The sequence below is a fragment of the Struthio camelus genome, chromosome Z, assembly GCF_040807025.1.
Source record: "Struthio camelus isolate bStrCam1 chromosome Z, bStrCam1.hap1, whole genome shotgun sequence".
In the NCBI taxonomy this organism is placed as follows: Eukaryota; Metazoa; Chordata; class Aves; order Struthioniformes; family Struthionidae; genus Struthio; species Struthio camelus.
In genome coordinates this window covers 69,708,850-69,736,783 of record NC_090982.1, presented here as the reverse complement: position 1 = coordinate 69,736,783, position 27,934 = coordinate 69,708,850, and the positions used below count along the sequence as shown (strand labels likewise).

The window sequence follows — 27,934 nt, the reverse complement described above, 5'->3', positions numbered from 1 at the left end:
CTGGGGGTGCGGCGCTGCCTCGGCGGCGCTGTCAGAGCTGCCCGCACCGCTCCGCTCCGCGTCGCAGCGGCCCTGCGCGCGGGCGGGCGGGCGGGCGGGGCGCGGCGCGAGGCGGGGGAGGGGCGCGAGGCGGCGGGGCCGGCGCCGGGCGGCCGCGGCACAACCAACCCCAGCGCGGCGCCCGCAGCGCCCCGGCCTCGGGAACGGGGAGCGCGGCCCTGCCTCCCTCCGTTCCCCCCCCCCCCCCCCAACCCCTGCGCGCGCGCGACGTCACCGTCAGCTGATCGCACACGTGGGGCGCCCGGAGGAAACTCTTAAAGGCGTCGGCACGCTCCGCTTCCTCCCGCCCCCCCCCGCGGCGGCGCGGTGCGCCTCGCCGCGGCCCGCACCTGCGGCCGGGGCGGCCGCCGCTGCCCTGCCGGCGGCAGGGCGCGCTTGGAGCCCGTGGGCGGCCCCGGCCCCGACCTCGGCCCGGGGAGATGGCGGCCGCGGGGCCGGGGCGCTGGGGTGGTTGCGCGGCGGCAGTTGAGCCGGCGACCGTTAGAGCGAGCGGTGCGCGAGGAGCCGGGGAGGTCGGTGGCGCCTGCCGGCGGGCACAGCCGGCAGCCCTGCTGCGACCCGCCTGTCCGGGCGATCTCCTCCAGCCAAGGTAGCTTAAACTTCGTGTTAATAAATGTTCTAGCTGTTGCTACCCGGTACCTCGTTTGTAATGAGGCTGTTGGTATGCCGGCGAAGTTTTGCCTTTGCCTCCCCTCCACCGGAGGGGGCTTGCTGAAAGACGAGTGTCTTGCAATTGCCACCTGGCTCTCTGTAACAGTCAGGCCTGAGAGTGCTTTTTCTCTCCCCCGTTTTAAAATACTATCTCTCTCTGTAGAAGCGCGATTAATTCCTGCTGCTGTACATCCATTGTAACTCCGTCTGTACAAAAGTGTAGGTGCGGATGGCCTACGGCCGTGGGCATAAGGCAGGCGAGGCCGTAAGTGTTTTGTTGTGGATTTAGTGGTATACAGTAGATCCATCCTGCATATCTAGTTTCTCTATATAATCTGTAGGAAAATTGAGTTGCTTCAAAAGGGAAAATACAGAAGCCTGTGAATCCTGGGCATAAACACTGCACCCTAACTTTTAAAGCTGAAGCAGGCTCCAAACACTTAACAGACCCATAGAGAGAACAAATGGCTGTAGTAATCTGGGAATTTATCTGACATTTTGAAATAGGGGAGGCTCACTAGGTTAAACAAAAGGTCCTCTGGTCCACTGAATCCTGGTTATTATTTAGAGACTGACAGTTCAGCAGAGAGAACGTGGCCTCTGCCTAGGGCAGTCTGTAACCTGATGAGTAGGGTGTTCCTGCGGCAGATGAAAGATGAGGTTTTTGAACCACTTCACATGGATGAACCTCTTCTATGGATAGAGGAGCGGGTGTGAATTCACAACCTCTAGCCATCAAATGAAAGAAAGCATAGCTGTATTTTAGGCTGAGCCTAAATTTTCAGGCACACAGGAATAGTTGTACTAAGAGGACAGTCGAGGCCATCAGGCTTGATAGGAAGGACCATGCCAAATCTATGGATAGTGTTTGTTATATATATACAGTTTAAGAGCGAGTTATTTACAATATTAGCAAAACCAAAGTATTCCTTTTTGAGGATACCAGAAGTAGAACTGCAGGCACCTGTGAATTTTCATGTTCAAATGCCCATCTTTTATATACCTCTAGTGTTTGGCAAAAGTCGAGCAGGTATATCGTGAACCACAATTTTTAACTCAAGTGCTAACGTTTTTGGTGTATACGGGCTTTATACGATGGTCCGTTCTTTAGAAAGGGGTGATATAGAGCAAAGAAAGACCTTTTACCCTCTGAAAACTGGTGTGACACTTGGTTGTTCATTGTTACCAGAACATCCTGAAAACACTGGGCATCTTACGCAGTGTAAAGAGTAATCAAAATTGCAAAAATTATTCCTGACCCATAGGCTTTTCCACAGCTGACATTAGCAATATCAACTATCTTGCTGGAGAAAGAAAAGGAGACTTTTTTTCTCAGTATGATTGTGGGATATGAAAGACCCACAGTGTAATAAGAAGGATTGTAAAAGCAGGTAAGGAACAAAGGAAAGAAAGAATGAAGGTTCAAAAGCAAATAGGAATGCATATTCATTAGGATATAAAGTATTTGCTTTAGATCTAATAAGCTATGTGGGTGGTTGTTACTCTGATTTTACGATGAGTTAAGGTCTTTTGCAAACCAGCTCAGTGACAGTATTCAGTCAATTTCAGAGAGTGCTGATAAGTCCCCCCCCCCCAAAAGGCAGGCAGCCCTTGTCAATACATAATTCACTTTCCTCATATGTCTAGTGTACAAAAACTTGTTTCCTTTGACCCTCATCACTTTACTTTGGAAATCAGTGTCAAATATGGCTGCACACCAGACTGAATTCAATTTAGATGAGTACAATTGAAATTGTTTACTTTTAACAAATTGTTTTACTTAACCATTAAGTTGTGCTAATTTTAGCTTTTTCATAGCTGTGGACTGGAAGAAGGGATACAGGCTCGGTCTTTCCTGCTATTCAGTAATCTGACTGTTTTTCTCATAGCAGCAGCCGTTGCTGGCAACTCTCTACTGATCACGAGATGCTCTTTCAACATTGGGAACTACAAGCTGAGCAAAAGTGGCTTAGCTATGCCCCTCAATAATGTAACAAAGGAGCTGCAACAAACTCAGATTTTTATCTTACTTCTGTCGTAGTAGGTGATTTATGTTTTTGTTTGTTTATTACATTTTGCAGTGACTTCCCCTGAACCCTTAAAACCCTTTTTCTTCTTTTTAGCAGCAGTAATACATCACACTGAGAATCACTGCCTTTGGACACTACTCTAAATGAAGGGTGAGTTGGAAGAGAATCTAAAGGAGACCATCAAGAACAAGCAGAGATTTTGGAAAAGTGTTCTATAAAGGTAATGAAAAAGGGCTGGCAATTCTTTCTTCTAGAGCCAATTGAGGGGGAAAATAGAATCTGTATGTAAAGAGTTGCTGCAAAGAGGACATGGTGATGGGAAAATGAGTGTTTGGCTTGCATTGCAGCAGAGGAGATTAGGTCAGATACTGGAAAACACCTTAATGGTAAGGCTAATCAAGTGCTGAAAGAGAGCACTACCAGAAATGGTGCAATTTCCATGAGTGGGCATGGGTTAGATAAACATTTCTCAGGAATGTTTTTAGTTAGCATTGGTTCTGGCTTGGACAGAATGGACTAGAAGACCTCTCTGCTTTGTATGATGCTGGTATCTTAAATCTGCTTATGAAGATGTGATGTTTTTATACATGCAAGGAAAAATGCTCATTCTCAAATGACAGTTTTGCATGTGTAATTTTATTTCTAGCTTATAAACAAGTGTTCATGAGCTGAATAGAGCATCAGTTTACAAAATAAGAAACATTTTCTCATGTATACACTGCAAATCACACAAATTTGGTAGAGAAGCTAAGCCTAGACTTATATATTAGTCATTGTATTCACTGTAAAGAAAAGATTGTTTGTTTGTTATGTAGCCTTGTGGCTCATTCATTTTATGACATAAAACGAGCATTATCGTTGAACAATAGCATAATGTAAGCAGAATACAAGTGCTGTAACACAAGTGCCTTCTAGCTTACATAGAAAAACCTCAGCAGCATAATAATCACTAGCAAGTCCTATAGGACTTCTTCCATCTAGAAATAAGTTCGATTGTATATTGCAATATGTAAGTGCAGTGCTAGCTGTCTTCACAAAGAAGCTTGTCAGCAGGAAACAATGTATCAAGATAGAAGTGAAAGTACCAAAGTGTTTTAATAGGGAAGAACCTCACATCGCAGCTATTAGGCAATAAGTCTGCACCCAAAAAGAGAGGTGAACATCTTCACAGAAGTGCGAGTGTGTATTTAGTTGAACCCTGTGGCAAACGTTATTTCTTATCATATGAGACCAGAAAGCTTGTATGAAAAATAATCCACCTAGGACTGTTTATAAGTGGGGCTTGACCCCAAAAAGTGCTAAGCACATCATTTAATCATCTATTGTTTACATCAATGCAATTTAATGAGTTTGAACATTTTAACCTATGGTCGCCACCTGCTAAATTCAAGATTTTGCAGCACTAGCGGTTAACAAATTCTGAAGAGAAGATTGTCATAAAATTGGCTTGTTCATTAGTAAATACTGGGGAAATGGGAATTTAAAACATAAACAAGTGATGATACCAATGGATATGCATATTTCCAAACATACCTGAACAGAATTAACAGATTTTTTTCAGAATTGCATAGTCAGCCATATAGGTACAAGTTGTCCAGCAAGCATCATCTTGGAAAACAACTTTAGGGACAGGTATACGCTAGTGTGTCTTACAGTCATACCACTTTAATTTCTGGTTTCAGTAGTTAAACAGATTCAGGCAAAGATAATACTTGAACAGAAGTGCTGTAGAATGCAGTACTATTCAGCAAAAGTGGTACATAGGAACAGTATGACCAGTGTTCCTGCATCATGACTGGGATGACTTGAACACCAGATGTTTTATTAGAGGTGCCCTAAAGCAGAGACAATTGAGTCTAAACCACTTTGCCATATTAGGGATAATTTCATTCAAACAAAGAACAAAGTGGGTGGTGTGTTTGTTTCTTCACCCACCTCCCCAATTGCCTTATGTTTTAATAATCTTAGATGAAAGGCAACTGATTTTTGTCTATTAGCAAGTAGGTAGTTGTACTAATCCTTCATTTTTACTGATGTAAGGTGCCCAGAGAGCTCTGTTTAAGAAGCTGAATTACAGAATAAATATTGCTCTGCTTTTATAATTAACAAGCAAAGCTAAAGCATTCAACATCTGTGAAAGTACTGAAAAAGACTAGCTTACTTATACTGTTTTATATTTGTAGATTCAGAATTCCATGGTATAAGTCTGTTGTACAGGGATACACAAATGCTCCTCATCTTTGCAAGTCACAGGATAGTTAGAAGCAGGAAAGCAAAGCATTACAACATATGTACATATTACAAGATATGTAGTTTCATATTAATACCATATCCTTACTCTGGAGGAATAAATATCTCTAAAGAAAAATGTCACATAAAAATATGGGTTACTGACTCAGGATACTTCCTCAGTTATGAAAACGTTAACAAAGCTACAAAATGCCTTTGTTTGGTGCAGCTACAAGTTTAGAGTGAAAAACCTTGAAAAACGCAAACTGTGGTTAGTTGAGAAAGACAGTGATGTGATACAAGTCTCCTACTTCACTGATCTCACAGACAAGAAGCTGAAGTTACGAAGTAAAATTAGAGGAATACTGAGGTTCACTGGCTTCAAAACTGCTGAAGAAAAGATATTCATATTCTAATGGTAATAAGTTGCAAAATACAAATTTTAACAGCAAATGTGTGTGACCAGCTGTCACCGAAATAATATCCTAGAAAGATACAGAAGAGCATGAAAATAGAAAAAGGAAGAACTTGACATAGAAATCAAGGATTTTTTTTTTTTTTTGGAAGGAGTTTGAGTATTATATAGAGGCCAGCAGCACTCAGTACTGAGATTTGCAGCTCTAATGTCAATAAGTGACTTAGAGCCTGCTGTTATACAGGCTCATGTAAATGTCATTGGGGAAGGGAGAAATGGCTCTGAGTAAATAAAACTCCAAACGATTTGCAGCTCTTTATCTGATTTATTGACAAATGTCAACAGGCAGAGATAACTGCAGACAAAGTGAATGAATACTATAGGAAAAGTAAGACCTCTCAATCAAAAATCTCCTCCTTTTACTTTTTCTCTGTGCTCTAGTGCTTTGTTGCCTTGTGGCAACTGTGCTACAGTTAGGTATTCCTTCTGCAGAAGAACACATGGTTGTGAAAGAAAGAAAGCAAGAATATTTGGAAATGATTTTTCACCTGTTATCCTCCTTTTTCTTGTTTCCTGAAAAGATTGTCTGCCTTTTAGGTAATCATATTAGCAAAATAAATAGGAAGTCTAAAAGCAAAGGCTAATGGTGACCAAAGGTCAAAAATAGAAACAGGTTCCAACTATAGTTGCACTGATATAAGTCTATCAATAAAGTAATTCTAATATCGCAGTTGGTGTTATATAATTTATTAGTTACTGTTCACTGCACCCCGAAAATGTTACTGTTAGTGAAGTAATGCAAGAAGACTCACATATAGAAATTTGAATAGTCAATAGATTATATTGCTATGTAGACTGGCAATTACATATGATACTTTTCATTTCTAAGTCATCAAGTTGCAGAAGTTGGTAGTATTGTGGACTCATTTTTCATTTCGTGGTTCTTCAATGGAAGGTCATGAAACAGTCCAACACCAATAAAAATAGTAGTTAAAGGTGTCCTCATTTCAAATTGCCAACCTTATTTGAATTATTAGCAGAGTTTGAGGGCTGAGTGAGCAGAGACAGTGAATATTCCCTTGATAGTAGGGGTTCTGTGTTTAAGAAACTGTGGAATTTGGAAACTTGGGATTTGCTTCTTTACTGACAAAGTGTTTGATATTTCCTTGTTCAGTTTTTTTTTTTTTTGAAAAATATAGGAAATAGCATTTCCCTATAGAAAGGGGCTATGAAGATTTAAACAAACAAACAAACAAAAACATGGTTTCAAGCCGCTCTTCTAAACCCCTACTGTTTTGGACACTCTGTAAATATCTTCAATAGATGGACCAGAAGTGGCACCCTCATGTGCCTGCTGAGAATTGATGAGGAAGCAAACAACAATGATTCTAGTCCTGTTCCACATAATGTTTGCCCTTCTAGGATGACCAGAACCTTTGGGTTTTTGTGCCCTCAGTCTGGCACTTTTTATGAAGAGTACAGTTCAGATTAAGGTTTGTTAAAGATTTGTTTCTAGTATGAAGATTGTTTACAGGGTATTCAAATGTTTCTCTCTCCCTTTTTATGTCCAGATTGTTTTATCTTTTTACTAAATAGATGGAAGCAATATGGTAACATTATTTATGGACTTTGTTCTAGCATTAACATGAAAATATCTTTAACATGCTAAAACATTTAATCTGTAGTATTTTTCTTTGATGTGGACAATGTGATGAGAAGTCTGTTAGGCCAGTAGTACACTTACGTGCCAGATTTACTGTTAAGAATATCGAGAAAATATTCTGTATATTTCAGGCTACAACCCAGACTGTTGCTGGATCAGGCTCTTAGAGTCTTCATCTTCTTATTTGGTCTTAGAAAAGTCCTCAGATTGTTTGACAGAACTATGCAAACCATAATCTTGTGAAAGTGTGAAAAATGCCATTGCACAAGTAAAAGACAATATACCTGATGACCTGCACAACACCTGCATTATGCTCAGAAAATAACAGCACTCCGCCGTAGGTTTTCTATCAAAAGGAGAGGAATGTGACACCTCAAATAAAGCTGTGTGCAGACTTGGAACATTTGGCTAGCACTTGCTAGTCCTTCTATTCACTGTAAAAGAGCAGGATTCAATAACGGTACATCTGGATGGGTGAGAAGAAACATGAAAGCTCAAAGCAATAGAAAGAACAGGCTGTTCGGAAACAAAAGAAACTGGATTTTGCTTATGACCTTGTATTTCCTATTTATATTCAACATGTTAACCCATTTTATATACTCCAGCTATGTCTCTTCCTTAACTGTCACATTTTCTAAAGAACTCAGTGCAACTACAAACCTGTACAACTATATATAACATATATTGTGAATATGCACAGCAAAGCATTGTAGCTGTCAGTGGAAATGACCATTTAATCTCTCCCTGGAAATGATGAAGGCCAGCTACAAAAGCTTAGTGGCTGAAGTTTCAATATTTTAACTTGCTTTGTTTTTGAATTTTAAATGAATCTTAAATGAAAAGCAAAACCCCTTTTAGCAAAAAGGATAAAAAAAAATGCTCGAAATGAGTAAGAAGTAGTTTGTACAATAGGTATACCCTCATAGCTAAGAAGAGAAATGAAGATACAGTAAGATATGTCTTTGAGAGTTTGAACTCCAATTACTAGTTCACACAAAAGCGATGTTTTCACTGTTATTCATGTTATCTAATTTAAGCTATATAGACATGTGAACACAAGTTATAGTTAAACCTGCCTTTTGCTGTGTAGCATACTCTTAGGAGCTCTTTTTCTTTAAAGCACGTTCTAAAGTCCTACTGACTGAGGTGTGCTTAAGTGGTTTGCCACATATGCCTGGATTGGAGTATATAATTAATGACAAGGTATATATCAACATATGTCTGACACAGGATTAAGAAGCAATATCAGAGCATAAAACTATGAAAGCAAAATCTGAACTGTAGATACCAGGTCCTCAAGAAATCATAACAAACCTTGAACAATATCGCTCGAGAATACTATATCTGTCAGATTTATTTAACAGCAAGTATTGTTTCTTTTTCAGCTCCACTAATATCTCTGTACTAGGGTTATTAATAAATAAGTTGCATTTCCAAATCACTCCTTTGTTCCCTTTGTTTCCAAAAGCAATTCACACACACAATCCTCAATGGCATCTGTATTGTAGGAATAATGTAAACTAAAGGTAACCCAAATGTTTTTGAAGCACTATGCCTTCTAGGTTTAGGAACTTTCACTTAAATATCTATATCGCTCCCTCCTTCCCATGAACTATTCATGCAAGCTTAGTGCATGTAGAATATAACATTCATTGGAGATATTCGGGACCAGGTATATTGCTTTCTCCATAAAGCAGTTTGGTTGGTTGCTGGCTACTCTACAAATGCTGTGATTTATGTACAGTGGTTGCAGTATTGAGCCCCTGAAATGTAACTTTTTCCCACTTACATGGGAAAGGTATGATAGTTTATGTTTAAAAAAGCTTCTCTCGTGTCTTTGCCAAGGTTATGGTGAATGCCTACGCTTCGGTGCAGCAGGCTGTTAAACACATAAACCTTATAAAAGTTTATTTAGCAGATGCTTAATTAGGTGCTTCAGCTACCAGTAAGTCAAAAAGACCTTAGTTCAGATGTTTTATAGAATCAGAATATTAACTGGATTCTTCTTAATTTTGGGTTTATTGACCTTCCTCTTGGAAATCCACAGGACAAATTCTGACTTTATTTATTTTAGATCCAGAGTCACAAATCTTTATGGAATTATTCCAATAATGGGAGTATAAATGACAAAGGATCCCCATGTGAAATGGATGATCTCCAAAAAAATGGGACTGGATGCCATTCTGAAGTCACATGCAGAAAACCACCTAGAAACATAAAACAGTATTCAGCATAGCCTTGATATATTATTGCTATAATGAGGACAAGCATATTCCATTTATCCTTCTGTTCTTGCAAAAGTGGACCTTCTGGTCTCAGGAAAAGCAGAAAATCCTATCCTCTGTTCACAAAGGTCCAAGTGCTTGACTTGAAGATCCAATTCACATTCCCAATAAAGTACAATAGAAGTATTGCTACTGCTTTCAGTAGAAAAGCTAGCTAGTAGAAAACCTGACCTTCATGTAATTGGTTTTGTTCAGAGGTCTGCCCAGTAATTGAACTGGATTTTGCATAGGCCTTATGCATTCATTTTTACAGCTAGGCAGACAGCTAGTAGATCAGTCAAAAGATGTGTTTGACCCTTTGAAAGTGACCGTATAGCCTCTATATTTGTGGAATACGTATTTCACCTTTGAACCTAGCTAACATTGCCAGATCCAAAGCTGTTACTGTGTCCATGGAGGAGTTTGCAACGAGAGACAACAATTGGGAGACAGCCCAATTGATTTGGGAGACAGCCAGCTGACCCTGAAATGCTGTTTCTGTGGCAGCTCTCTGTGCTATATCTTGTTGTGTGCCCAGAGGATCCTTCCAGTAATATTCTTCCAAAATGACTGGAATCCTGTGTCCAAAAGTGAGGACAGATGAAAGCAGCATACAGTGGGGTCTCTGTATCCTTTATACATAGTAATATGGCAACAGATAGGTATTGGAATAAACTGAGATACTATGTACTAGGGCTCTCTGCTTGTTCAAAATCATTGACTTGTAGAATTCCATGGAGGGGACTACAGTTTAGCCCCCAGGCCAAGTAGGCAGCTTCAGAGAGTTAACAGAAAGGATTGCCTGAGTCTCAGAAGCTGAAGATTGATCAGTAATTACTTTAAAAAATCAATATTGTGTTCTGCTGTGGTGTAGCAAGGAAGCTGACAGAACTCAGCAAGCGTATTGAAGGGTTATTTTTTAAAGAGCTGATTCAAAAGAGGGAAAGAGGAACTGGGAGTGAGTTTAGGGGATTTTGGGGGGGAAGGATGACTGGAAAAAGAGAGACAGTTAGGGGCTGTGGAAAGGACTGAGATTATAGCAAAAAGGAAGGAGAAGAATCGGTGAAGTTCTGGGGCTTTGTGGCATCTCTCCACACACTCACTAGCCATCATGCCTGCAGATGACAGGATACAGGACAAGTCTCTCTGCCTCCCCACTTCCCAATAGCATCTCCTCCCTCCGTAGTGCACTCCAAATCCTCCTTAGGACGTAGAGGCCTCTTCTTCCTTGGTGAGAAAAGCTTCCACTGACTTCAGCTGATTTCACTGGGTAAAAACCAGATGATTAGAGTTGTCAGCATTTTCCTTGGGTGTGTAGAGGAAGGTCAATGAAGCCTTTACTACTGTTGTTACTCTGCAGAGTTATGTGGATGCTGATGATATTTGTATAGCAGTTTTAAGATGCCTCCATCAGCTGCTAGAACATATAACAATATATACATTATGTTCTTTACTGCTCTCTGCAGAATACTATTTTTTCTGAAATTTTTTCTTCCCCTCCCAAACAAGGCAAAATAATAATTAGGGTAAACTGCATATAATCCTTTGGGAAAAAATCTTGTATAGCAAGAGTTAAGGGTGTTATTGACTGAACCAGCTGTACAGCATTATGCTGTTTAAACAATTTCTTTCTGCATATGTGTGCTCTGCAAAATTAGGTGTAGAAAACAGCTAGAGGCAAAGCCAGTTGTAACTCTGTAGTATATTAACTATGACATTTAGACCCGATAAAGGTGCGAGCCATATATAATGATTTCATCATACACAATCATGGATTGAAGCTTATTACCAGTTAACAAAGGGACAACTGCTTTTTTGCCCCAGAGAACAGAAGAGTATTCATTGGCAGGGAAGGTTTCAGTTCAGGAAGAACAGTCTGATCTGCTATCATAGGTTTGTTTATGCTAGGAAGATGTACTAAATGAATAAAGATGTTGATTGACAGTTATATTAAGTGTAAATTTGCCCTTACTATGGGCAAGGGCAGATTTGTGTTAACTGGCTGTGTCTGAGATAATCACAAGTAGCCGTTATATTTAAAAACATGATGTATTATTAGATTAAATGGTAAGGACATGTAATGTTTCCTAACCAAAAGGATTCAAAGGGACAAATGGATTGCCAAAGGGCTGATTTTAAATATCATCAGGGAACCCTAAAAAAACTATTCTGTTGGAGGTCACAAGTGGATTGCTTTGTATCAGTGCATCTTTTAGCCTTCCTCACCACTACCTCTCACTTTCCAAGGATAACATTCCCACCTGACAGACTGTTTGCAGTAGGTCAGCACCATAAAATAGGCATTAAGACTTGCAGAGACTCAGGAATGAGTCCAATTCCATATATTTTATAGTAAAATGTAATTATAAGCTAAGAATAGGCAGAATGCTCACTTTTTTTTATAATGTACTTATTTTATACAAGCCCTAAATGACTAACTACTACTCCACATCATGATTTATGGGAAATCACAGGTGTATAGTTAAAGGATTAAAATCATGGGTTTTATAAAACGCACTTTTTTGTTTTACACTCTTCAAAATGTGGTCATACTCTCTGTCTTAACTGAAGTTTCTTATAAATCAGCTGCAGCTTATACTTATGTTGCTGTACTTAACTATACACACTCAGCTATGCTTCTGTTTTTTAGTTAAAGATTCTGAAATGAAGAAAGCCTGTTGCTAACACTTATTCTCAGTACTGTTTTCCTTTATCAAGAACTGCCCTTACATATAAATATCAAAGGTTTTAATACAGATAATTAAAATCATACGTCTAGGTGTTTAACAGACCTTTGTTATTCTTACCTGATCTGATATTACATAATGAGAATCTCTTCAGCAGATGGTGAGGAATCTGAAATCCTCTGTCTAGGAGTTAATGCTATCAGAGGAGCCCCCATTGCTTACCAAAGTGGATAACAGGAGTTTTGAATTGAGTGACTGTGAAATCTGTGTATTCCCAGATTGCTTTTATAGGTTCTGATTCCTTTGCATGTTAGCCATAAAAACATCAGGGCACATCCAGACAACCTTCATTGCCTATCCAATTAGCATCTATCATGTCAGCATGAGTTATAGTGTCCATAGAGTGAGCAGTATATAAAATATGCATTATAAGTGATTTTATTGCTTCTGGCAGTGTTGTACGTCAACCATTGTTACAGAAGGTGGATGAGTGCTATACCTAACATGTGAGATTCTAAGGCAATGTAAAGGAAATTTAACTCAGTCATTAAATTTACTATTGTGCATGTATGCTTGCAATTATACATAAATACTCTCCACAACATTTTTCACATATGCAGTTTAGCACATTTAAAATTACTGCCACTGATCTCACTTATTCAGATTGTTATCACTGCAGCTTTTTTTCAAATTTCTATCCAAAAAGTCTCTGAGAGGTTTTTTTTAAACTCTTTTTGGAGTACAGGTATTATAGAAATAGATATTTAATCTGTTTGTCCTTTTGCTCCTTTTCAGTTCTCACACATGGAAAATTCAATTTCAACATGAACTTTGTCCAAGAGAGGTCTGAAAGGTGAGCCTACAACTGTTAATTATAAATTGAGCTCCAGCAATTTCATACTGTAAAAGCTCTTTGTAGATAAAATGCATTAATAGCACTGTAATGTGAAGAGCCCAGAATGGATACTCTTTGCTGAGTTTTCTTTCCAGAATAATACTCTGCTGGTGAATAAAACAAAAGTAACATCATCAGCCACACAAACAGAACAGGAATACAATTACATTTACTTTATCAATAGCAGCACAAGGTAGATCTGCTGAATCCATCTTTTTTCTTTTGAACATATGTCTATTTGACAAGCTTTGCTGACTATATCCTTTTTTACTTTCTGTACATGCACTTTCTCCTTGCTATACCTTGTATTTTCAGTTGCATTATTATGATGCTCAGGACTGTAGCACTGGTGGTGGTACACAACTGCTATGCTATCACACATGATGGAGCAAGTGACTTAGAAGGCAGGGAAGGGCTTATCCCTCCAGGAAGTCCACCTCTGATACCTGAGTTGATGAGCTCTTCTTTGGTTTCGTCGTGAATATTAAAGGTATTTTCATAGTAAGCTCATCTTTGTCATTAGTGAAACACCTTCATACTTCACGATTCTTATGATCCTTGTTTGCACTGTATTTTTTTTCTAATGGCTTCATATGTTATCCTGTCTCTGTAGAAGAGTTTCGGCATACATGCATTAGGAGATAATGTCTGTCCTGAAAAGCTTGATAATCTATATAAGGGAGGGATCCTGATACCTTCCCCCCACGCTATAAAAGTGGAGCACAAAGGCCGTGGTTTGACAGAAGTCATAAAGAAAACCCTGCAGGAGAGCCAAGAACCAGGACTGGATTTCTTACCTCCCAAGTCAGTGCCTTAACCACAAGCCCAGCCATCCCCTCTTGCTCATGCCGTGGTAGCTGCATTGTAAACCTAGTTTGTAAGTTATGAAGCCAGCCAGTGACAATCATCTGAATAGCACAAACACAGTAACACTGCAAATATGTTAGGCAATAAAATCTTACACACCCAAGAAGCTCAGCTACAGTGCAGGAGTGATACACAAACTAACAAATAAGACAGAGGACTTGAAGTCTTTGAAAAGCAGTATTTCCACTCAGGCAATTTACTGTGGTGGGGGGAGCTTTAAACTAGCACTGGCCTCCTTTCCGCATTGTTCCCGAGTCTTTAGGGATAAGAGATAAAGACTGCAGCTTCAGCACTTGTCTGTCATCATATCCTACGTGTAATTACAGCTCCAAAGATGAAGAAAAGCAAGACAAAGGTGTGAATATTTGGAGTCCATCTTGAAGAATTTATTGGTCCAAAATAAAATTAATTTCTCTTTTGAGCAGCCTCCATATATTCTCGAGAATGGGGAAAACTGGCAAGGAGCTGGCCTATAAAGGAGTGAGAGGAATCCTAATTTAAAAGTGATTGAGAGAGCTCTCTGTCAACCTGATCAGGAAAATAGGCCAGAACAGCCAGTTTTTTTAAGAGCTCTCAAAGAGCTAGGTGTTCCATGTGGCATCTCTATGGATTTCAGCTATGAGAGCAAGTCCAAAGCATGTTTTAGGGTCCTTTTGCTCTAGCTAAAGTTTTTTTTCTTTTTTCCCTTGAGGGAGAGGGCCAGCAGCCAAAATATAGGCTTCTTGTCTTAACCAATCACAAGAACGTATGAGGGGCACTATCTGTTCTATTTTATTTCAGCAAGAAGAGTAGATAGATTTGGATAACATCTGAGCTTGGCTAAATAATAAAGTAGAGCTATAAGTAACACATGAAATTTTGTCACTTCCTTCTATGTGTAGGGTTCAAGAAGAAAAGGCAGGTGAGCCTGTTAATTCATTAACCTGTAATTCATGTACTTGCTTGTAACATGTACTTACTGGGGGAACTGAGGCTAAGGATGGATATTGCTCTGAACACATGAAGAATCATAAGTAGTGGTTCTGAGATAACCAGAGACTGGGAGAGTATTTTGAAGTAAAACTACATATACTGTGAGCAAAAAAAGCACAGTACATTTGGATTTAGAGCAGATGATCCTGATTAGTAGCAATCACTAATTCTTCATTTTCACCCTATTCAACAATTTGTCATGTATATTAATGCAGTCTCTCAGAAGTGAACAAGACTTAGGCAAAACTGATGCAATGATTCAGACAAGTTTTTCACATGATCCCTGTTCAATACCTAGCTTTCAGAGGTCCAAGACCTATTGCTACATGCAAACAGTTATTGGTAAAATTCCCAGTAATTTCAGCAGGATACAAACAGACACTTCCAACAGAGACAATTTAACCTAGGTCCTACCAGGTCCCATCTACCTTTCCTGATACTATTCCTGCTACAAACTAAGTAGTTCTGGTTTATCTCAGCTGTGATAATGAGCAGAGCATACCCAGTGGATTTGGTCTCCAGGCAGGGAACTGTTCCAATACCACATCGGCTGACTCAGATGTAATACTCATGGAGGAGGGGTGGAAAGGAATTGCAGTATGGGTGGATAGCTTCTAATTTCATTTCAGATAGCTTTATATGACCATCTGAATGATTTTTCAAAAGAGATTTTATGCTTTCCACACATTCCATACCATCACAGTAAATTATGTATCAGGCTGAGAGGCAATGAAAGGAATAGAAACCTAACAAGAGAGCATGGCTATATTACAAATGTTAAAAAAACAACATTAAAAACACTGTTGAAGTCAGGCACTTAAAAAGAGAGAAAATGACGGATTTAAGTTTTCCTGTATAATGTTCATTCAGTCTGTATGTGCATATCTATTACAACTTGTTCTCTAATTATATAACTTCACTGTATATTTTCCACTTGACTGCTGTCTTATTCAATACTGAGTTTCCTTTCTTCTTTACTCTTATTACTGCTGTGTGTGGCCCCATGTATTATTTACTTACCGCTTGTCAAATCCTGAGGATAGAATTATTCATTGCTTTGGCACACGTATGATACTAATTGAAAGCTTCACAAATATTAATTAGTTCATTTGTACAGCAATCCTTTAAGCTGAGAGAATATTATTATCACTGTCATTCAGAAGCAGCAATGAGGCGCAGAAAGATAAAGGGTCCTAATGTCTACTGATTTTGGGTACCTAATATAAGACAGCCAGGATTCTGTAATATTTAGCATCAAGTAGCAACATAGCCAGACTGCCTTTAATATTATCTTCAAGTACAGTTCTGAGTGCCTAACACTGCTGCAGGTTAGGCCTGTTGTAGTTGAACAAAGAGTGAGCTAATGAAGCCAGATAGTTCTGTTAACCTTTCTCCCCACATCTGGAGGTAACACCTGCATGGAGTTTTCCTTTCTTTCAGCAAAAGACTGAAAAAAATACATTACCAGAGAGACCGACCTATTGCGAAAAGCTGACTAGGCTCCTTGCCTCACTTATCTGAGCTTTTGCTTTTGTTTTTGTAGTGAAATTCATTTCACCTTATCTTAGCACCTAAAATTTGGATGTCTATGCTAGTATTCAGCCTTCCTGTAGAGCTAAAGAAGATAAGGGCAGCTCCAGGGGTTTATGAACTGTTCTTGGGAGATTCCTACCTCTCTGTTCCATTTTGCAAAATCCATATTTTACTTTACTGCATGAAATCAGACATTTTACTACATATAAGAATATACAGCTAAACAAGATTTATGGAGAGCAGTTGGGACATAGAGGTTAATTTGTAACAGGAAAAGAGTAATCGTCAAAGTCATAGGCTAACCAGGTCTGAGAGATGCCTACCAAAAAATCTTGGTGCATTTGTGCCCTCTTTAATATTAACACACTGTTTGTAAGAGTATATCCTGTCCTCATTGTGTAAAGTACTAAAGTCACATTCCAGCAAACACAGCATAGGGAGATTTTGCACCAGCAATTGTCCTCTCGTTTTCACGCAGCCGTGAGAAGTGTGCTCTATCTTCATTACCTCAAACATCTATGTCCACAGTGAGCATTACTTATGCCTTCAGCCTGGCACCAATCCTTGCAAGAATTTCTTCAGTAATATTTCTCTGCACATTATTCATATGTGCTTTTTGTCTGATAACGTAAGCGATGAATGTGGTCCTGTAAAAGAAGGTAATTAACACCACATTAGTTTGTACAAAAGAAACAGCTGACGAGCACCAGTCTTCTGTGGTAGCCAGTTTGGGGGCAGAAGGCTGTCCCTCACTCAAACACAGGAAACGTGGACCTTAAGGGTAACAAGATCTTGAAGACGAGTGACTGCAACATCTTCACTTTGGAAACTACTAATGCCTTTTGCATGTCCAAGTGAAGCTGTGTTATGCAAGTGATTGATTGTGCATCTGATGAATAATTTCTGTGTAGCATCATTTGTAAACACGTTACTTAGGTATTTAAATACTTGTTTCACACTAGTGTCTCACTGGATATGAACAAAAATGAAATAAAATTTGCAAAATAAAGCTAGACATTTTAAATCAGGAAAATTAAATTATTATCAGAGTGCAAAATTACTTGAAAGACTTTAAAGAAATTCAACAGCTGCTGAGAAGAAATTAATTTAAAATTTTTACATGATCAGAGTGTAGAACAGCAACAGAATAACTAAAAACATTTTTCAGGCTTGCAAAGTAGTTTGGTGTCTTTGCTATACTATTGTCAGGACAGATCGCGGACAGATCTGTGAGAACAAGTAAAATGAGAAGAACGTGAAAATGAATTTGCTCTTTTAAAATAGCAGAGTCCTCTTGCATAATTTAAGTAACTATGCCTAGAGGATGCTGCACAGGATTACAGGATTGCTGGTCATTTACAGGTTGGTCCCAAACATCTCTATTGCTATGCAGTCTTTGCACATTATCCCTCCCAGAATTACAGTCCATAAAAGAGCTCATTACTACTGTTTGCTCACTGATTGCTGCTGCTCGTTATTGCTTCATATGCCCAGGAAGTATGAAGCATAGTTTAGCAACTGAAGGCGCTAATTCTTGCTGCTGAGCAGAAAGGGGACTGCTCTCCAAGAAATTACACAGATGCAGGTGGGAGAGCTAAAGTTAAAACAACAAACAGACAAACAACATCAAAGTGGAGCCTGCTACTTTACCTCCCAGGGAGGAACTAGAAAGCCTCATTTAGGTCAAATGTGTTTAACCCTAAACTGTTGTACACAAAAAATGCAAAACCATTGCAAAAAAAGAAAATTAACACTGCTCCAGTGGAAAAAATGCAATAGGCTGTAAACCACCGGTATGTGACTTAATAGTCTTTCATTGTTCTTAATCCTGTTATTGTTTTCCTTGCTATTTGTTTCCACAGCAAAATTCCAGAAAATGAATAGCAGTGAGAGACTGTGGAGTCCATCTGAAACTGTCCAGCGGTTCTTTCTCTCCTAGCTTGTTGCTACTTCTTTGATATCCCCGCTGAATTCTATGCGAATAACAATGTAAGTAGGGAGTTAATGAACTGGACAGGCAATCACTCATTATTCAGGATCCAGCTGCCTTTGACCCAGTATATTTTGCTGAGTGAGAACTTGCTTGTGCACTAGTAATCAAATTTCCTGTTTCAGAACATTCCTTTCTAACCATTATGTCTTTCACCCTCATCCTCTGCCTCTAACTTCTTCCTTCCATCAGTCATTGTCCATATAATTGAATATGTTTTGAATTGATGCAGAATGCCAACACCACTCTAACTCATTTGACCGGATGTCAATGGATATGGTAAAGTTGTATGTTAGAGGATATGGTAAAGACTGAATGAGATTCTGCCAGGTTTTTTTTGTTTTGTCATTATTTTTCTAAGAAACACAAATCTCTCTCTCTTTTTTTTTTCCTAGACTCTGTGGCATTGTTTGGCATTGATGGGATCACTACACATATGCAAGTGTACAAAGCAGGCCAGAAAATGTGTTTTCAGATTTTTCAAGCATTAAAATATATGAACAGAAGCTCAAAGTAGAAGTAACAGTTTTAACTTTCAGACATAACACTTCTTTAAAGTGTTAACTACTCTTGATTCATGTCTATGGAAAAACATAACTGTCCAAGTCTTGTAAATTAAGATGCACAAGAAGCTTAATCTCTGGTATTAAGAGAAGTCTGGCCCAATGGAAAGTACTTCTGAGCTAAACCTGTACTATGAAAGACTTTTAAGATCAAGGACTTAAATTCTGCACTGATATACACTATGTACAATTCCAGTGGAGATAAAAGAATTATGTGGTTCACATATGTCAAAATTTCATTCTCAGATTTAACTAAAAACTCGATCTACAAAAAAGGGATTTGTAACATCTGAGATTTTACAACTCCTGCAAGCTTCCAGACATCACCAAAGTCTGTAAATGAATCAGAGTATGGGAATATTGTTCTCCCTGCAGCAGTGAAGGAAATAACAAGTCTGACATAGGAGCCAGATTTTGATTGGCTTTTTCAGTGTGGAGAGGCAAGGGAAAGCAGTATTTCTGCCAGTGCAGAAGGCCTTAGAAGGCCTTCCTTCTAAGACTGGAAACCTGTGAAGGGCTGACTTTGTGATACAGATAAGTGGCCCATAGAAATAAGACATGATTTCCAACTTATTTCACGTCACCCAGTAAGTCACCATATGGAGATAGCTGTGTCACCATCAATCCACTATCAGTCCCTCTAAACTTGTGATTTTGGCACAATCCTTCCACTGTCAATACTGACCCCCCCCCCCCCAACCTCCAGCTATTACCTTGTCAGTTGCAGAAGCTAATCAAAACAGTTAATTCCCAAGTTATATTGATACAAACTGCACATGTATGTCATTTCAGAAAGGAATCATTCATTAACCACAGCAAACTTCCTGTAAATCTTTCACAGATCACAGCAGTTGCTCTTTAAGGACTTTCTGGATGAACTACTTTTATGCTGAAATCAGTAGCTGGTCGCCATCCAGACCAACATGTGAGCTCTCAGCCCAAATGAGTTCTGGGCTGAGTGATCTTTGCTTGACTCTTGGGAACTTAGTGATCTTGGTGATGCATGGTGGTGGATGACCCATGTAATGACATTTTGGAGACATTTTCATGGCTTCATGGTGTTAAAGAAAAATCTCACAGGATTGGTTCCAGTTTTGCCTACAAGACCCAGTCAAAAGAATGTGGGATGCAGAAGTGCAGGATGCTTTAAACCAGGAGCTTAATTTAGCCTGAAGAAACATCCAGCACCAAAGCCACAGGCATCAGCTAAAGCAACAAGCTATCTTCGTATCAAGGGCCATCCAGCTGATATCTCAGTGCCAGCAAATGCTCAGAAAGCATTTCCTATAGTTCTACAATTCCTAAATAAATGGGAATTTGTCTTCTATAAAGTAGCTGTTCAGTCTTAAACCTAGCACTCATGTCATAATACAGTATTTTCATGGTAGCTGAACAGTGAAGTGTGTTCAGGTATACCCTTAGTCCATTCCAACACTTCAACATAGTGAAAATTTTAAATCTCAAAATACAGTTAGCAAGTTTAATTATTTTCCCCCAAATAAATATTTTGACAGACATATTCAGAGCTTCAATACACCACAGTTATTCAGTTCACTCTAGCTATTTAACTTCTATCTTAACCTTGTTCTCAGGAGAAACGGCATCAAAAATGAGATCAGTTTTTCTTTGTGCCAATATCAGGTTAGTTTGTTTTGTGGGTCATTTAGGTCTAGATTTTCCAGCCCTTATCCCTAGAAGCCTTAGACAGTACCTAATTGCAAACCACAGAAATGTTCCTATTCCTAGAACTTCACACATGAGATTTTCAGTATTTCTATGAGGTTTAACACTGTTAAAAATAAAAACATGCAAACCTGAAGATCTCTTCCATGAAACTCGAGTTACACATTCTAGTGAAACAAGTGAGCACTTGCTATGAAGCTTAAACAAGTCCAAAATAAATAAACTAATCTTCCTGTACTTAACTGCCTTGAGTTATTCCTATCACCTCTCAAGTCAAGACTTCAGTGAGGGAGAGGAGGAGGAAATCTGAAAATTAGCATTCTTCTTGGAACACTAGTTAATTTTTAACTGGTGAAAAATAAGACTATTTATACAGCAATAGTGCATTAGATCCTACCTGCCAGTGGCAAAACAGAGCTTTCAAGCCCTTAGGCGCTTTATTCTCTTTTAATTGTTCGTTTTCTCTTTACTGTTCATCTGTGTGCAAGAAGTGAACAGATTACTATCACTCAATAAAATAATATAGTTTGCTTTTTATAGCACCGTCAAGCATTTGTGAGGCACAGATGCATTTGCCTGTAACAGGCATAAAAATGTTTAGAAAAGCAGTCACATGAATAACAAAGCAAATATTTGTAAAGATTTCCATGATAGCACTTTAAAGTTTTTTTTAATTATAATAACAACTTGAAATTTTAAAATTATTGCCATACCAGGTGCACTTTGAGTCTATTGAGTGCCTATACATGTGTTGCTCTGAAAGAAGCTGCCGTGTTCCTACCATCCCTCATCCTCATCCTTCATATTGCCTTCTGTCATCTCAATACATCCAACAGAAGTCTTGTAACAATAGATGTAATGTGTCACAATGACACTCCTTTTTATACTTATCTATATTTCTTACATAGCCTCCTAATGTAAAAGCAAAGACTTGATTCTTAGTGCAAAAACATATAATTAGTTACAACCAAAACAAATTAGCTTTCCCCTAATTAACAGGTCCCTAAAACTAGGAGGTCGAGTTTTCAGTTACAAGAGAGCATCAGTGCCCTGAAGAGATTTTCCAAGAGATTGGGCAAACCCAACCTTTTCCAGGCTGTGAAGGACATGACCCACAGACTGAAGCCTTCCTTCCGTTAAGTTGGCCGTGTAACAAAAGAGCCCTTGTAACCTGCAGGAGTTTTATAACAGGGCACAAAGTCTTGCTACAGGAAGAGTTAGGTTGTGATTCATTGCCCAGCATAAACACTGGGTGACTAGAATGAGACATTAACTTTAAAAAAACCCTCAATATTTCTCTAAAATAAAACACTGTATCTGCTGATTAGACACTTGCAGTAGTTGTGATTACGTTTTTAAATGCTTCAGAGCTTACGTATGTCCAGATCTAACAGTCCAGGTAAAAGGACAATTTATAGCTCTAAGAAGTAATGTACTCAAAGTGACACCAGTAGGAGATGATAATTTTCTGGCTCAACAAAAATATATTAAATGCTGTGGAAAAAAAAAGCTCTAATTTTTTTACCATCAGTTTCCATATGTGTCACCTCAAGTCTCATTCCCACCTACAGTTTATGTTGCTGGATATCTCCAGTATCACCACAAAACTTAAACTCCCACAGTGGGTATAACATTGTCAGCACTCTTACAACTCACTAAGTCCTGCTTTTCCTTACATTTCTGAGATATTCCCAAGTTTGAAGGGACAATATCTCTTTTGAATGATATGTCAGGTAGGTCATGGGTAGTATAGCTGAGTGGTTTTGGTAAGATTAATTGCAATGTTCTGCCGAAATTCATTTGGGTAATTACATGGCTATTATCTGAATTTAGCTCATTAGCTTCCACTAAAAGAGTTCTTGCCAACTTTATCCTGCAATTTTTTTTGCATTTTCCCCTTTTCAGTAGTTACTGAGTTTCTATGATAGTTGAAATAGCTATTCCTTGAGAAATCAAGCATACAGAGAATTGCAACAGTGCAATCTATTATTTTAATAAAATTCTGTCAAGCAGGATCTGTATTTCTTTAAGATATAAATCAAAAGTTTGCTGTTCTCAGTTTGTGCACCTTACAGTTTTTGCCTTAGTCACAGCTTTCACAGGATGACTGCTTTCTGTATTTTCTGTGATTTCAACATGAATCAAATATGTTTTCCCCCAAAAAGTTACTGAGGAAGAAGCTAATACTTGCTTGAAAATGGCCTTCTGTAAGCTAGTCTTGGGGCATTTTTTCTCTTTGATTTGTCTTTCCATACAAGTATTTCACAGACTTGTATGATATCTGGTGTTAACACACAGCAAACAGCTTGTGAATTGAAATTTTCTTTTACTAGCTATGTTTTTGTCTCACCACAAGATGTCATTGTGACACATTTATACTAGTAATGTGTTAAACACAACTTTTTGCAAATTACCAATGGATCACAGATTTTTCTTTCAAAAAATCCAAAAAGATATTGAGACCATAAATGTGTGCTGTTAGCAAGAGAAGGCAAAGACTGACAGTGCAACGCAGCTATAATTAACTGTGTCACTTCAAAGCAATTTTCCAAAGAATAGTTTTGCAGTCTTTCCCAAATTATTCAGTTGTTTCCTGTTTTTGTGCACCCAGAAGCGTGTCATGCTGTAAGCAGTAAGGACTCACTGCCTGTTCTACTTGGGGGAAAAAAAAAGAGAAATTTAAGGTATGGAGCTAACAATTAAGGACATTGATCCTCTCTCTGTTTTAACTAATCAGTTGCTGCATGAGCTTGGTAATTTCAAATTTTCTGTCTGTTTTATGCACCTGGTGTTTAAAGATATGTGCATCATTGTATTAAACATTAAATGAAATAATTTTCTATATTATAACCTTAATATCTGATTTATATTTTATTTATATTATTAATGTTATATATTATATAATGTTGTTATTTCTATATAATGTCATCAAATTCTTATTAAGGAAAATAATAACAATAAAAAATGTGGTCAAATAGCCTACAGAGCAGTGAGTGCCACAGTCCCTGGTAGGAGCCCCAGTTTTACTCTCCTGCTTTGTCATTGTGGGCCAATGAGTACCAAACTATTCCAGGCTAACAGCAGGAGGGAATGAGGGACTCATTCCTATCTCTATTTCCATAAAAGCCTAACATTTGGCTAGTAAAGTCTTCCCTTCAGAGTGTCTGGGCCCTGCAAAAGAGAGGGACTGACTCTCTTACACTTCCACTGTCTCATTTAAACAGTTTGCACCTCAGTTTTCTGGATGCTGCCTCTTTCCATGGATGGCCTACACCTCCACTGCATTGCGGGAGAGCCGGCTGTGGCAAAAACCAGCCCTACACACAGGTGTGGTATCACTCAGCAATGCCATGCCTGAAGTCCATCAGCAGACTGAGCCCTCCTTTCTCATTTTACTTTCAGTAGGATTTTAGTGTCTCACAGCCGCTTGGCTCTTTGAAAATCAGAGCTTAATCACTCCAGGTAAAGAAAATTAAGCTACACGCTAACATTAACGGACCAAGCGTGCAATACCAGCGTCATACACCAGAGAGCGGGAATGTTCTTTTACGAGATGATCTGTTTAGTATGACCTCACTTAAGATGACCTCAGTAATCAATTTGTTTAATACATTGTTTGACTGAAGCTTGCTAAGCTTATTTGAAGAGCATATCATAAACATCAAACTTCAAAAGTTCCTCATTATTGAAGCCCCATGTGCATATTTAAATTTGAAAGCCTGAAAATATATTCTAAATTGCTGGGAAGTTTACATTTCAAGTGCATTTTGTTTTTGCACTTGACATATTCTCCTTGTTAGCAGCAAATAGATAAGAAAGATGGAATTAATTCCTAAGCTCTTTAGGTGGAAAACAGAGGGTAAAGGAGCCTGAACTTAGGAGAGACCAAGATGAGAGAGCAGAAAGGAACCCCTCTGCTCTGCCAAAACTACAAGGTTACATTACCAAAATCTTTCAAATTCCTAGTCCTGCAGTGTAGGAAGGGATCCTATAAACAGAGCCTTGCATAAGGCATGAATTTAAAGGGAATTCAAAGCATCTTTCATGCTAATTAGATCAGACACACAGTTCTAAGTATGCTTAACATAGACATTGAAAAGACAGAAAAACTAACACAACTGTTTCTGGGAGCAAACATAGCTTTCTCACAGTGAGCTATCCTAACATCATTTCTCTTTACATTTAAAGTGTACGTATGAACCTCACATAGACAACTTTACCTTTTTCTGGAGAAGATGGGAATGGCTAAATAAAAAAACAAGATAATGCAGTATTACAGCACAGTACATTTATTAATGAAGTGCAAAACTGAAGTAAAATACATCAGACTATCATCAGAGAATTCAATAGAGACAGCTATTTAGCAGTTTCTAAAAGCATAGCATCTGTTCAGTCTGGTAAAGAACAACCAGCTAGGCATACTGCTTCACTTCACGGTTAAAGTTTCCCCATCAAGTGAATCATTGGCTTGCAAAATAGAAAACAGCTGCTGAACAGAGAATGGGCAAAATTCCAGGTTATTTTTATCACTATTTTAGCAAACCATACATTCAGAACTGCATTTTTAAATTATTTCTGCTGGACAGTTTGACAAGAAAAGAGCCAACAGTTAAATAAAGTATCATACTCTCTCCTTTCCCACAATACTCCATTAATCAAATGGCCATTGATCTAAGGTAACTTGAACTTTTGATCTACCTTTGGTAATTTCCTTACCTTGCAAAGCCACCTTCATATGTCTAAAATAAAATAGCTACCTTCAAACCTTAATTATAGATACCTCCAGTAACCCTGCTCTGTTATCCAAGCAATTCCTAAGTTTATTTCTGATGATAACTATTGAAATTCGACTGTCTGTTTCTTCATGATGCTGCAGTCCATTAGCAACCAAAGATCCCATATGAACTGGCTTGCCATTTTCATGATAATGGAAGATATAAAGACAAGAAGAGAGGGAGGGAGCTGTGATGAAAAAAAGCCAAAAAAGTAAGAATAAAAGTATCTTGTTGATTATTTCCAGCATTAGTGCAACTGAGGGGAATAAACAATTTCTCTCTCAATTGCCACAGTGCATTTTGCTTCCTGTTCCTAAGCCTTGCTAGAGGAATTTTCTAGCAAACATATTTAAATTTGGAAATGCTTTTCCCACATCAACTGCACTTTTCTCTTTGGTCTTGTTAACCAAACTGTTAACACATTCCGGGCATTATTTGCTCTTAGACCACAAGTTATCAAGGAGGTTGTTACTCCACAGCAAGCCTTTGAGGTCATCAGTCCTGTTCCCCACACGTTAGCCCAGATCACAGATTCAAGCTATTAAGCCCCAGAAGAGGAAGACTACTGGGACAATGGGATAACATTAGGGATTTGGAGGTTTCTTGAATACCATTCTAGGGAAAAATAGCTTTACCCTCTCTTGGAAGCTGTGAAACATGAACTTGTGCTATAATTCTGCCTGTGCTCTTGAGTCAGACTCCCTGACACGCTTAGGAAGACTCTGCTGTGCTTGTAGGTCACTAAGGTTGCAGAATCAGTTGTTCAGCCACCTCCCCTCTGGGAAGGGACCATTAAGTTTCCCTTCTCTCTCCAATAACATTGTTAACAATGCCCGTTTATCACCTGAGTACAACCTGTGCTACAATGCACTTGATAACTTTACAGTTCACCTAATGTGAAATTCATTCTATTCATACTGTCAAGCTAATTAAATTCCTTCTCTCAGTAATTTTTGTATTACATTTAGAAGAAATACAGTTTATAACTGTTACAGTTCATCCCTTGGAAAAATAGTATCATTAAACTTCCTTTTAAATCAAAGGACCTTTCACATTATTTGTCTTCTCATTATTCATAATGACAAACAGCACAATATTGCAAGACTAATCAGAGGTGCATTAAAACATCACTTTTATTATTTATGCATGAAATTTGTACATGTGAAAACTGTTAAAGTAACTCAAGACCCAAGTGCTATAAATAGTGCTCTATTGTTAGTGGATAGAAGATGGAACAAGTGTCCTGGCACTGGAGTACGTCCTATTAAGTGTTACGCTCAGCCTGTGCTAAAAGTGAAAGGCTACATCAACTGATAAAACTAGTCCGCAGGCAAAGCACATGACTGGAAAGAGCTTGGTCTGACTCTGTAGCTTTCCCTAAGCAACACAGAAGCAGCAGCACCTTATCTGTCTGCCTCAGCAATGGAAGAAACAGTTATAAGACACTGGGTGGAAACTCCTGTGCGTTACCAAGAAGAGTTTGCAGTTCAAGAGCCAGAAGCATTCAAACTGGATCACTCCCTATACGCTTTGCCGGGCCCTTCTACAGCTGCGCTGCGCAACAGAAGGCGTATCACAGAAAGTACAGCTGGGGCCGAGAAGAGCCGCCAGGAGGAGGAAAACACAAGCTTTCAGGTCTTACTGGATGTTGTGCAATTCCGCCCTGAAGATATCATTATTCAGACTTTCGAAGGCTGGCTGCTAATCAAAGCTCAACACGGACCCAGGATGGACGAACATGGTTTCATATCCAGAAGCTTTACTAGGCAATACAAACTACCTAATGGAGTGGAGAACAAAGATTTGTCTGCGCTTTTCTGCCATGATGGCATTTTGGTTGTTGAAATGAAGAAGCCAGGGGGACTGAATTAAATTTTTGTGAATAGTTTATTGGTGAGATAAAATTATTCTTAATATAACAAAATAATGTAGCTCAAGCAATGCTGTAGAATGTAGTCAAGCATGTGGCTGTATTTATATTACAAATAAGGAAAATCTTTGTATATATTTTTCAGTATGCTGAGTTTATTGTTTGATGTGGAATTAGACTGCTTGCCTCCAGCTACATATGTACTGGAAAGCCGAGCTTTTTGAACAGTGGAAAATAATTTAGAGTAGCAAGAGAAAAAAATTGTATTTGATAAGATACTGAAAATAAAGCATATTTAAGAGGTCTGTTAAGCAGGAATTGTATTTTAAGGAATAAGCATTTTTAATATATATTAATGGGATGAGTCACTAAAGAAGCAATAGACAGGTTGTGAATTTTATGGAAATTTAATTTACATACCAAAAATGCTGTTTCCTATTAATTAATACTTCAGATTTTTTTTTTCTTTCTTAGTCTCTGGAAAAGCACAGAAACTGAAGAATACTATCAAGAAAAGAACCTGTTTCCACAGCGCAAGCTTGTATACAAAACATCCTTTAAGAGATTTCTTTTTAAAAGTGTGTTGTATGTTTGAAACTATAAAATAACAGAATAATCACTGACTCTATTTGTTTGAAAACTCAGTAAGTAGTTATAAGTAAGAAAGTGAGTATACTTTCTGTCAAAGATTAATTTGAAAGAAAACTTTCAAAGGCATTTAGAAAATTGTTTTTGTTTAATGTATTCTGCTATCTATCAGCAGCTGAAGAAAAAATATATTACTTAT

The 27,934-nt window shown here is 38.5% G+C and overlaps 1 protein-coding gene and 1 non-coding gene across 4 annotated transcripts; both read left to right on the top strand.

The window, feature by feature from the left end:
* Positions 1–432: 432 nt before the first annotated feature.
* Positions 433–27,934, top strand: LOC104146845 (uncharacterized). 3 transcript variants are annotated; one of them, XR_011138055.1, is made up of 7 exons: positions 434–649; positions 2,835–2,961; positions 12,795–12,852; positions 18,129–18,255; positions 18,652–23,186; positions 23,727–23,829; positions 27,622–27,933. It is a non-coding gene; the product is annotated as an uncharacterized protein (transcript). The 3 variants fall into 3 exon arrangements; XR_011138054.1 differs by having other exon boundaries at positions 433–649; positions 18,652–23,829; positions 27,622–27,934; XR_011138056.1 differs by lacking the exon at positions 23,727–23,829 and having other exon boundaries at positions 435–649.
* Positions 26,107–27,615, top strand: LOC138064560 (heat shock protein beta-3-like). Its single transcript, XM_068927730.1, is given in 3 exon segments — positions 26,107–26,125; positions 26,547–26,593; positions 26,595–27,615. Coding segments are annotated over 3 exon segments (621 nt in total). The 3' UTR covers positions 27,150–27,615.